The sequence below is a fragment of the Monodon monoceros genome, unplaced genomic scaffold (assembly GCF_005190385.1).
Source record: "Monodon monoceros isolate NGI ecotype Baffin Bay Population unplaced genomic scaffold, NGI_Narwhal_1 Super_Scaffold_8, whole genome shotgun sequence".
Taxonomy (NCBI): domain Eukaryota; kingdom Metazoa; phylum Chordata; class Mammalia; order Artiodactyla; family Monodontidae; genus Monodon; species Monodon monoceros.
In genome coordinates, this window is record NW_021703785.1 from 62,740,634 (window position 1) to 62,753,224 (window position 12,591).

The window sequence follows — 12,591 nt, forward strand, 5'->3', positions numbered from 1 at the left end:
TCCTTAGGACTAGGAGGACAGGGTCTCTTCAACTTTTTCTTGATTTCCAAAGTCTGGCAATATTTATTCTCCCTATCCTCTTGGGATTTTGGTGGGTGCTAGGAGCTTTTATTCCATGCAACTTAGAAGATTGAAGTATTGGAGTCTGCAAAATAAAACAAAAATATAGGTTCTTGTAAATAAAAAATGAAAGTTCTTTGCCTCTCAGTGAAATTAAAAATGACTGTCATTGTGAATGAAAAATACTGTAACTCTGTGTGATACCCAAACCACAAAACCAGAAAGAAATCAGTGGTGGTGTATTTGCTTAATTTTTTTTTAAATCTAGTACTTTTTATTCTTGGGTATCATTACAGAAGAATGCTATACAAATGAGGAAGACAGTTAACCTTCTTATTTCTCCCTCTTGCCTTATAATAAGGGTCTCTAAGAAATCAATGAAGGATGGGGATCTACTAGTAGATCTCGAATTGTACATGTAATAATAATACTATATTTTCATCATTTCTAAGATGCATTTGCTTTTACGTTTTAATTACTGAAGTGATAATGTGTCTACAGTCAGTGACATCTTACAGTTATAATTGGCAGCACGTTTTTCTTAATGTTAAATAATAATTCAGGCATATAACTGATGGTATCTTAAATTCATTAAAACATGCTAAGGATAGCCTTCATTCTATTTTTGCTAGGCACTGACCTAGAAACATTGTATTATAGTTTCTCTGAATAATATTAGGGATTTCTAAGTTGATATTAGGTACCAACATAACAGCCCCCTCGGTTTTCAGGATTCCTAACAGCTTAAGGGATTTTAATCTTTGCTTCACTTTAATTGCATACCTGATGGCCAGTATATTTTCCTGAATGGTGCTCTTAAAATGTTGATGTTTATAAAATGGTAGTAGTTACCATATCCAACCCTCAGCCCTGTATCAGCTGCACAAACATGGCCAGAGAAAATCATGGTAGCATTTCTTAACTAATTTGTGGTCATAATCAGGTGCCTGAGACTGCATATATTTTCTTTGTGCTGTATTTTGAGCATACAATGGGGTGGGTGGAGGAGAGAAATAAAGAAAAATGTTAGACCTGTTTTAGAAAATAAAACACATTTAAACACTTAATTAGAAAATGTTATATGTATATTAAATTATGTTTGTGTGAAAATAACTAATATTACCAAATACACTATTTACTTTTTACAGCAACAAGCTTTAGAACTAGCTTTGGATCGTGCGGAGGTGAGGCGTGACTAAGTTACATATTGAAATAGTGTTGTCTTTAATTGACAGAACTCAGTTTTAAGAGATTTTCTTATGTGACTGTCAAAGGAGTACGTTGATATTAGGACGAGTATGCAAATTTTTCTATAAATACATAAAAACTACCAGATGATGTTTGGATCATCTGTTACTTAGAATGCTCAGATAATAATGCTGTGGAATAGAAATTGAATAACACAGTGGAATAAACATTTGAACAAGGTCATAGAGTTTCTAAAATTATGTTTCCTGTTTTAACAGATATTCTAACTGCTCAATTAAAGGGGAAAATAGCTCAAATATATAGAGTCCTTGTAATTGGGTATGCTATGCATATTCTAAACAACCATAAAACATTGAAAATATTGCTAACCTGTGAAATCACAGTGGTGAAACTCTTATGATTTTGCTTATAATATAGTAAGTAAATATTGTGCTAAATTTTAGTGCAGTTTAAATTTCACTTGTTTGTAACATATATTTAGAAATTAAGTAGGTTGCCCTAAAAGGTATGATTTAATATGCATCAGAGACTTGAGTGACTGAACAGCCTTTTTAGCCTTACACGATTTATTAATACAGTTCTTCATGCCGTATGCAAAAGACAAGCTGTTTTCTTAAACTTCTCTTTTGTAGTATGTCATTGAAAGTGCCCGACAGAGACCTCCTAAAAGGAAATATCTATCTAGTGGAAGGTATGAATGCTTAATGAATTGATATCTTAGACTCACAGAAATATGATGATAGCCATCATTTATTTCATTCTTCCTAGACACTGAGCTAGAAATGTTATGTTCTGGGTACTTTGCATATACAGTTGACCCTTGAACAATGTGGGTTTGAACTGTGCAGGTCCACTTATTTGCAGATGCTTTTCAGTAGTAAACACTACTGTACTTCATGGTCAGTGGTTAGTTGAACCTGTCGATGCAGAGGAACCACGGATACAGAGGGCCGACTCTAAGTGATACGAGGATTAACCCCTGTGTTGTACAAGGGTCAACTGTATTAGAAATTTCTAGGTTGGTGTTAGCTACCATATCCAACCCCACTTTGCCCCTAGTTTTTGGGAAATTGGAGGAAAAATTACAGGAAAATTCAAAATGTTTATTTTATGATTATTAACATTACTTTGTATACTGCCTTTGTTTATTAAATTTTAGAAAATCAATATTTCAAAAACTTTATGACTTATATATTGAAGAATGCGAAAAAGAGCCTGAGGTTAAGGTAAGTATAAATTTTTTATGTTATTACGACTTTTTAAATGTAGTGGAAGAGGGAAATTTGAAGGAATTAGATTTGAATGATTTATATTTTTGTTAGTGAACAAATATCTTTTCTAACCAGACTAGCCAGTTCTGCAGCTAAACCAGAGATCTGGCTAATCTGGCACCTGGCAGAGATCACCTACTTAGGTAGCAGAGGGGGAACCATGTTTGCTGAGTAACAGACTATCTCATTGGGAAGTTAGAAGAAGCAAAGCCACCATATATATTATCTTTTGCATCTTTTTCTTCCTGAGAAGTTATTTGTAGACCGAAGACAGGAGAAAATTAACCTATTTCTTCATGGTGAGTTGCACTGGGAAGTTAAAACTATTACAGGATATGTAGGAAATTTAGAAGTGATAATAAAAGGTGAATTTGGTCAGAAAAATTAGTTTATGCCCAGGTTAACTTAATTCATTTTTATTTAGCATGAAAGTATGGGCAGTAGAAATGTAATAGAAATTGATTTCTTGATATCTTTTGGACCCTCAGGTCATAAGGGCCTTAAAGGGCTCTACTGAGCTTCTGTTGTCTGTCTTTAAAAATGAATACCTCTTAGGCAAAAAATTAGTGGAATTCCAGTAGTATCTAACCTTTAAAATCTTTAGGAGAAGAATGACTGTGAAACCATGAGTAAATCTTATGGTATGGTTTTCGTAAATTCTATTGAGATATAGTTGACATACAACAAGTTGAGTATGTTTGAAGTATACATTTTATAAGTTTTGACGTGTATTAAAAAAAACAAAATTTGAATAAATTTGAAGATCTAATTGGTTTTATTAAACGATTCATGAATTGGGCAGCATCTCATCTGGCAGAGATACTCTGAGGAGTTGCACAACATGGAAGGCTTTTATTGTAAGGAGGGCAGGACAAGGAAAGAAAATCATCAGCAAGGAAAAAATGAGAGTTCATTGGAGGAAAGTAAAAGTGCCAGAAATGATGGCTTTTTGTTGGCTGAGCTACATGTGTTTTCCATTGGCTGGGCTGCAGTCCTTTCCCATTCACTGAGCTTGTTGCTGGGAGGAAGAAAGTCTCCCTTCCCCTAGTTGGGGAAGTAAAGGAGTTGCATTTCCTGTTTGGGAGTTGAAGGTAGTTCTCTTCCTGGTGGGATCAGTAATGTCTTCCTGTTTGGGGTAATTGATGATGAGTGGTGGGGCAGAAGAGCTCCCTCTGCAGTCCTTCCCCACTCCAGTTTTAGTTGAGGTTTCCTTTTATTAATTTTCACAGTATACACCCACAAACTGTCACCACAGTCAGTATAATGAGCATATCCGTTGCCTCAGAGACAGAACTAAGATAGGAGAGATATATAAATGAAGATGCTAAATTGGGGTTGACAGCCATTGTCCACCAGCCAGATCTGGCCCACAACATGTTTCTGTAAATGACCTTTTATTGGAATACAGCAGCACCCCTTGATTTATATCTTGTATGTGGCTGATTTTGAGGTAAATAGAGTTGAGTAGTTGTGATACAAACCATATGACCCACAAGACTAAAGTACTGTCTGGTCCTTTAAGAAAGACATTTTCTGACTTCCCATCAATGTGGTTAAAAGTTGCTTTGCTTTGCTTTTTAAAAATTTATTTTCAAAATGTAGTTTTTTTGATTCTATGGTGACTGTAGATCAAGAATTTATAATTTCTTTCTGCATATGACTGTGTATATATATATATGCATGTTAAATATGATACTCAAAATGGATTTGTTTTTCAAATCCATTTTCAAATCCATATTCTATTGACATATGTTTCACAAATAAGATTTGATGAAAGGATTTATTATAAGTGGGTTTCATTTTAAATCATATGCATTTCTAAAATAATAGATTTTGATGTATGTGTGTTAGGTTCCCTGATAGTTTTTTGTTTTTCTTAGCAAAGTGGTTTCTAAGGAGCTGTTAAATTGAATTTACAGAAAATTACTTAAATTACTTACGTCCTTTTAACCAGTTAGATATTTTTGGGTTTAACATTTCAGCTGATTAGAGCTGTTGAACTTGTTTGGATCTAATTTAGGCCATAAAATATTTAAGAAATATACTCTGTAACAGTACAACCAAAGAAAATGCCCCAAATTATTTATGTAGATTTATACTTAATAGAAACTAATTATACATTATAGCATCTTTCTAAAAAATATTTACATTTAATGGTTTTCCTTTTTAAATACTTTTAATATTTGCTACTTGTGTACTCAGGTACATATTTAAGTGTGTTTATTGTTTTATATATAGATCAGTAGTTTTCTTTGTGATATTAATTCATTTACCTAAAACATAGTAATAGATCAAAATTAAGTTTACACAGATGTGGAAGGAGTATCAAAGATTAAGTCAGGGGCTTCCCTGGTGGCGCAGTGGTTGAGAGTCCGCCTGCCGATGCAGGGGACACGGGTTCGTGCCCCGGTCCGGGAAGATCCCACATGCTGCGGAGCGGCTGGGCCCGTGAGCCACGGCCGCTGAGCCTGCGCGTCCGGAGCCTATGCACTGCAGCGGGAGAGGCCACAACAGTGAGAGGCCTGCGTACCACAAAAAAAAAAAAAAGATTAACTCAGGTCTGATTTTTGTTAAATGATTGCATTCTTTGTTATGCTGGATTATTTTCATGAGCTCTGCCTCTTTTTAAAGCAGAAATTAAGAAGAAATGTGAACTTGTTAGAGAAGCTTGTTATGCAGGAGACATTGTCATGTTTAGTGGTCAACCTATACCCAGGAAATGAGGGATATTCTCTGATGCTCAGGGGAAAAAATGGATCAGGTAAGAACTTCCGGAGGGCAGCAGCCACGAAAATCCCTCTGCTAGGTCGGATGTGCTGTCTTTTAGAAGTAGTTTCTTAACCTGCTAAATGATCTGTCCTTCAGATCAGTGATGACTTGGTAAAAGAAGACTTTGATTCCAAATTGTTCTCTTTATGATGTTTTGTTAGAATATTAGAAGTTACCTCTAGTGTGATTAGCCTTCTGGAATTTGAGAAGTATTCTGACTGAGGTCTTTGAAGTTAAATTATAAAAGACATAATTTTAAAATACTTGTCAAAGTTTCCTTTCGTTCTGTTGCTATTTATTTAAGATAGCATCAGGTGTTTTAAGGTATGTTTTTCTTCTGTGCTTTGAATATACTTTGAGTCTGAAGCTTTCAAAGTTAAGCAGATTCACTGCCTTTTGAAATGTTTTCAACATTTTATTCCTATTAATGTGAATATGAAAATAGAGTTTTAAAATATAAATACTCTTAGATTTCACTAAAGAGGCATTTAAATTTTGATACAGTGATGAAACTATGAGTTCTACAAGGAACTTACCTAGTTAAGAATTTTTTCTTGTGTTGGTTGTTAATTGTATAACACCAAGAGAATTTGGGTCTATAAGTAGTCATTTTTCAGAAGTGATACCAGATTACCCCTCTGACTTCCAGATTAAATTAAGCACTCTTCAAGGAACTTTTTAGTTAACAGATGTTGGAATTTTATCATATTCTGATTACTATACTGCTGGCTGTGATTTGTACTGTGATTGTTGTGCCAGACGTTTTTCCATAGTATGTTAGGTGTTTCCTCCTTTCTGCTCTAAAACTGTATACAGTTTATCAAGTTTTTTAGCAATATATAAGGTGATTTATTTTTAAGACTTAAATAAAGAAGGACTTTAGGAGAGCTTTTGGCTTTATTCTCTTTATTTTTTATCAGAAGTTACTTAAATTATTACCTAGGCTTTTTGGTGAGGCTGATCACTTTCTGAAATTTTATGTTCTAAAATTAAGATTCTGAGACCATTCGACTGCCTTATGAAGAAGGGGAATTACTTGAATACTTGGATGCAGAAGAATTACCTCCTATTTTGGTTGATCTCCTAGAAAAATCTCAGGTACAAAATTTTTCTCTTTAAAATGTCCTTAGATTTGCTAGATATATGTTGTTTTGTGATGAAGGGTATTTAGTTGTATTCTCACTAGTGCATGGAACATGAAATGAGACATTGTACATAGCTATATGAAAATTGGTTTATTGTGGGATATTTATCCTTTAGGCTCTACTGAAATGTTTAGATTTAGTTGATTCTTCTAAAATTGCTATAACAATTAACTCATCCACTGGAAATCTCCCTATAGCTACAATCAAGAAATTATGAAAGAAACTGCTTACTTTCTTGACTTTCCAGCCATACTATGGTAGTTTACTGAGGAAAAAGAAGCCATCAGATGGGAACTCCCATTTCCTCCCAGCATCCCTACATCTCTGTCCACACTTTCTGCCTGCCTTCCTGTTAAAATGGATGAAATAAGCTGTTCCTAAGGCATCTTCTCCACTTTATGTTCTGGATCCTTCTCCTGGTCTTGCAACTTTAACCTTCCTCTCTTCTATTATCTATTTTCCTCTCTCTAGTAGATAAAGAATATAAGCATACTGTACCATCTCTCAGCTTCTAAGAAAATCCTTTGCTGTTCTCATCTTAATTGGTCTCTTAGCAAAGTTCAGTGTAAATAACTACTTCCTCCTTGAAACACCCTTCTTTTGGCTTCTGAGACATCACCTTCCTGGCTTTTCTCTTCCCTCTAGTCTTTCAGTCTTTTTTGCTGTCATCTCTGTTCCCCCATAAATATGTTCAGGGTTCAGTCCTAGGGATTCTGTTCTTTAGTAACACTCTCTCCCTGGATGATCTCAAACAGCTTAATGAGTTTAAAAAAATGACAGTTAATCCCTTGCTTATCTCTATCACAATGACTATCCCACCAAGCTCCAAATATACATATTTACTGGGATATAGATTAGGTTCTTCAGACTTACCATGACAAAACAGAGCTTTTTATTTTTACCTCCCAAACCAGTTCTATTACCAGTCTTTCCAATCTGACAGATAACTATACTCTCACCTTTCACATTCAGTCCACCAGCAAATGTCAGCTGTACCTTCAAAATATATGGTCATGACCTTCTATAGTTACCTTCCTGAACTTCCTGTTTTCATTCTAGAACCCTAGAAATCAGTTTTCCACAGACAACCAAATTAAGCTTACAAAACAAAAACAGAAAACAACAACACCACAGTTCCCTGTCTGAAGTTCTCCAGTGTCCCCTCAGTGTACAAAACCCCTGCCTTTCTGTTTGTCTTCACCTCCTGGTTCTTATCCCCACTCACTACACTCCAGCCGTCCGGGACTTCTTTCCATATTAAAACACACCGAGCTTATACCTGTCTTATTCATCTGCTCTTCTGTCTGCTCTTCTCATCTGTCCCAGATGTCTGGCCCTTTATTGTGATTCAGGTCTCAGCTGAAAATTACTCCCTCAGAGAGTTCTGTCTGAGCACACAGCCTAAATTAAGCCCCTCCCTATTTTATTGCCTCTGTAGCTTTCACTGTCTCGTTACCTTGTTTATTTGTTTACATGTTTATTGCCTGTCTTACCACACTGAGCACGTATCTCACCACTTTATCTATGAAGCTTCTTGATAAAAATGACACACAGTTCACATTGTAGTGTCTCAGTAAATGTTGGTTAAAAAGCATGAGCATAATAATGACTGACAACATGGAGGTCACAGTACCCACTAAAAGTTCTGAATGGTGAAAACACACAATACCATAAGCGATTGTGGCAAGTGATAATTAGCAAGACTTGAGTGACAGATCCTTACCTTTGGACTTAGAAAAGGGATTAAAAAACAGTATCTTTAACAGAGATTATTATTTGAATTAATGTTAGCTTTCTTCCTCTTATTAGTAAAGCCTATCTTCTGGAAATTTTAGCAGAGCAAATATAGCAGTTGTATCTATAAGCTGAAACTCTGGCATGGTTATTGACAATTTATAATAATGACAGGGTTAGCAGAGTCCAACAGTGAGCCAGTGAGTGTCAAGAAGAAAAGCAGGGACTTCCTGTCCTGGCGGTCCAGTGGTTGAGACTCCATACTCCCAGTGCAGGGGATGCGGGTTCGATCTCTGGTCAGGGAACTAAGATTCCGCAAGCCTCATGGCACGGCCAAAAAAAAAAAGAACAGCGATACCAGTGATCTGTAACATTAACAGTATCCAAATGCCAGATGTCATTCTATTACTAGCAAACAGTTAAACAGTGTTAAACTGCTTCTTGAGTCATGATGAACATAAACAGTTGCTTTTAAAGGGTTTATATGGTGGTAAATCCACCAAGGAATTCCATTTAAGAGTGTGTGAGTGGTCAGAAACATTACATAAGAATGTAAAGAACCTGAAACATTCAATATAAACCCACTTATTTAGGCTTCTGAAAAATGACATCTACTTATATATTTTCACTCAAAACAGGTTAATATTTTTCACTGTGGATGTGTCATAGCAGAAATACGTGACTACAGGCAGTCCAGTAACATGAAATCTCCTGGTTACCAAAGTAGGCACATTCTCTTACGTCCAACAATGCAGGTAAGGAATGTTTAATTAAGAAGTATTATTTCAGATTTTATTTGGAGTTTTACTTATTAAATGTCTTCATATGTTTGTATGCCTATACATTAATCTGTTTTTTTAACTTTTATTTCTTCTAGACTTTAATCTGTGATGTACATTCAATAACAAGTGATAACCATAAATGGACCCAGGTTAGTTCTGTTTTTTAATCCCAAACAGTAATATATAGGATGAAACAATATTTACTAAGTTAAGCAAAAGATATTTTCTCCTCATAATTCTATTTATGAGTAAAGTTTGGGATTGATTTATGAGCTTTAGAAGTTAAGGGTCTCTACAAAGATGCAGTAATCCTTCAAGGAACTAAAACAGTTCAGTCCCAGTTGCTTTTAGGGCATAGTATAATAGGGTGAGGCTGACCTCACTCAATTGAAACATAGTTTTGTATCCCCTCTCAAACAGAATGTTTTGTTGTGAATACAAATAGATGCTGATTTTCTGTCATCTAGGATTCTAAAGCAGACCTAGCTCGTCTTGTCTTTTTGCCATCCATACTGGTTGTAGCCCTAGGGGACGTCTCTTACCCGGAGACGTCTCTTATCCGGAGAATAGCCAGTTAGTCCTCCAGTGCTGGCTCAGTATATGTGAGGTGCCCACTCACAAGAGTGTTCACTTACTTCTCTGTTACTATAAAGAGGTATAGTTAAAGTAAAGAAAATATCAATAATGAGAATTATTCTAGCTGTGAAATATGATTATAAATTAAGATTCAGTTCATCAGTAACTATCAAGTGTTGTGTTGTAGTTTGGGCTGTAATCTTTTTGTTTACAAGAAGGTTAAAAGCTATTAAAAGAATATTCAAAAACAAACTCACTGGTCATCATTGGAGGTTCTTAGGGCATTGATTTCTTACTCTGAAGATTGGTAAATAATGGGAGAGACCAAAGCCTTTATTCTGCCTTTTCAAGGAAAATTCCTTAGAAAAATTTCAGCTAACAAGTGTAAAAGAAATAATAGACTTTTTAAAATGTCATCAACTTGGAAGTCTTAATGAATCTAGATGGCTGTATTTCTTAGATGTGAAAAACCTATAGTCTGACTAAACCGTCTGGTGTAAAAGTGGGATAGTCAATCCTTGTGTTCCTCCTTGCGTGGCGGACGAGAAAGTATACAGTAGTACTGTTGAAGAGCTCTTGTTTAAAAAATAGAACCTTAATTTAAATCAAGCCTCTACATCTAACCAACAGTTTAAAAGTAATTTATGGAGTAAGAGAAACCATTAAATGACATAGATGAGGAAGCAACCAGCCAGACCCAGTTAAATGATACGCTGAGGAAGCAGTTGCTCAAATCCCAACAAATCAGTTGCATGAGAAAAGAAAAAAAGATGGGGGAAGAGGTGATCGTTACAGATTTTTTTTTTTTAATGTTTGAGAGATAAAAACCGAATACAATGTGTAGGCCAACTAAGAATACACTTTTGAGATAATGGGAATTTATCTAGACTGGATATTAGAGGTCCTTAGCAGTTAGCAGTGCATCCTGAAGGATTTTTCAGATGAAATAATACAACATCGAAAATGTATTTAAAATTACTACAGGAAAACAAAGAAAAACAAAAAAAAAAGAGGGGCGGTTGTTGAATAAAATAGGGTGTTGGTACGTGGGTGTCATTATGTTTCTGTTTTGTGTATTTTTGAAAATTTCCATAATAAGTTGAGTAGACCTAGTGAAAGAAGCAATGTTTCTTTTGTTTTTTTTTTCTTTTTTCTTTTTTGCGGTACGCAGCCCTCTCACTGTTGTGGCCTCTCCCGTTGTGGAGCACAGGCTCTGGATGCACAGGCTCACAGGCCCAGCTGCTCCGCGGCATGTGGGATCTTCCCAGACCGGGGCACGAATCCGTGTCCCCTGCATCAGCAGGTGGACTCTCAACCACTGCACCACCAGGGAAGCCCGCAATGTTTCTTTTTTGAAAAAATTTTTATTCAGCAGTAATTAATTGATTCATTTGACTTTTAAAAAATTGAGTTAATAGCCATTAAAATATTTCAGCGTTTAAGCAAAAAAAAAAAAGAAAAAAAGGATTCAGTAAAGTAAGTTAAATGATACTGATAAAAAGCCTGTATAAACTTTGGAATTGGTGTATATAGTTTATACAGTATTAGTGGAATCATTTTTATTCTTGTAATGAAGTTAAGCTGAGTATAGAATGGGACTGTTATCTCAATTAGTGAAAGTGCTGTCATCTATCTTGGTCCTGTAAGCTTTGTGGGAACAGAGGATTTTATCTGTTTTCTTCATGGTTTATCCCCCCCCCCCCCCCCGCCCCCGGTCTAGAACAGTGTCTTACACATTGTAGGTGCTTAGTAAATATTTGTTGGGCTAATGGATAGGCAGTCTTATAATTTGACCACTTTGTACCAATTACTGAATTTCCATTAGTAGTTTCATTATGCTGTCAAGTTTCTAAAGTTTACACATTTAGTTTGGAGCTTGAAATACTGTATTTTACTGTACTCCTTAGCAGAAATATTCCAAGGAATATCTCTAGATTAAGTGATATGTATGATTTGAAAATCTTAAATCTGGTATTGATGTATGCTCTTACATATTTCAGGAAGACAAACTTCTGCTTGAGAGCCAACTGATTCTAGCTACAGCTGAACCACTGTGTCTTGATCCTTCTATAGCTGTAACCTGCACTGCAAACAGGCTGCTCTATAACAAGCAAAAGATGAACACGCGCCCAATGAAACGGTAACTACCTTTGTGGAAGGATAAACCAAAAGAGAACTAGAGCGGTAGCTCTAAATTTTGCCATTTATAGTATCTTTTCCCTTTAAAGAATAAATGTGCTCTGATTTTTTTTTTTAATATTTATTTGTTTATTTATTTGGTTGTGCTGGGTCTTAGTTGCGGCTCGCCGGCTCCTTGGTTGCGGCTCACCAGCTGCTTAGTTGCAACACGTCTCCTTAGTTGTGGCATGCGAACTCTTGGCTGCAGGATGCATGTGGGATCTAGTTTCCTGACCAGGGATCATACCCGGGCCCCCTGCATTGGGAGTGTGGAGTCTTAATCACTGTGCCACCAGGGAAGTCCCTGATTTTTTAAAATTGGATTTTTAATTGTCTTTTAATACTTTTATTGTGTAAGAATTAGGATTTTTTTAATATGTACTCTGCTTTATACTGAAGTGATGCATTTTCTGCATTCTTTTGAAGAACAAACTACCTATAAATTCAGAGTTTGTTCACCAAAAAGATAGAAATTCTGAGAAGAGACAGGTATGAGCAGAAAGAATAATTTATCACTTTCTAATACCAGTTTAATTTTTGTTAATATTACCTTTAAAGATACAATTTATAATTTCTTTTAGAGATCTGGGAAAATGATCACAGTTTGAGAAGTCAGTTTCTAACTAAATGCCTTTTTATAACATGTTAATTTGTCTTAGAATGTTTTAGCTATCTCTTCTAGTTAATAAAGTAAAAGAATGCATATTAATTCAGACTGCAGTTAAGAATGCATATTAATTTGGTCTGCAGTTATAGTAGGCTCATCATTAAGTTATCTTTGCATAATTGTTTGAGTTGCCCACTTTGGATCTTCTTCAAGTTTGAAGGGGCTGAAATAACCTACCCATTTTCTAAATTTCCTGCTTT

General features: G+C 35.5%; 1 protein-coding gene across 7 annotated transcripts in view; it reads left to right on the top strand.

The window, feature by feature from the left end:
- SUPT20H (SPT20 homolog, SAGA complex component) overlaps positions 1–12,591 on the top strand; it is a 39,500-nt gene that overhangs the window by 4,764 nt on the left and 22,145 nt on the right. For 6 of the 7 annotated variants that reach the window (XM_029209997.1, XM_029209998.1, XM_029209999.1 and 3 more), the window contains 8 exons: positions 1,209–1,244; positions 1,902–1,960; positions 2,429–2,495; positions 5,175–5,301; positions 6,304–6,407; positions 8,827–8,943; positions 9,066–9,119; positions 11,547–11,686. In XM_029209997.1, the coding sequence (XP_029065830.1) occupies positions 1,209–1,244; positions 1,902–1,960; positions 2,429–2,495; positions 5,175–5,301; positions 6,304–6,407; positions 8,827–8,943; positions 9,066–9,119; positions 11,547–11,686 (704 nt within the window). The remainder of the gene's footprint in view (positions 1–1,208; positions 1,245–1,901; positions 1,961–2,428; positions 2,496–5,174; positions 5,302–6,303; positions 6,408–8,826; positions 8,944–9,065; positions 9,120–11,546; positions 11,687–12,591) is intronic. The other variant, XM_029210001.1, reaches the window with a different exon arrangement.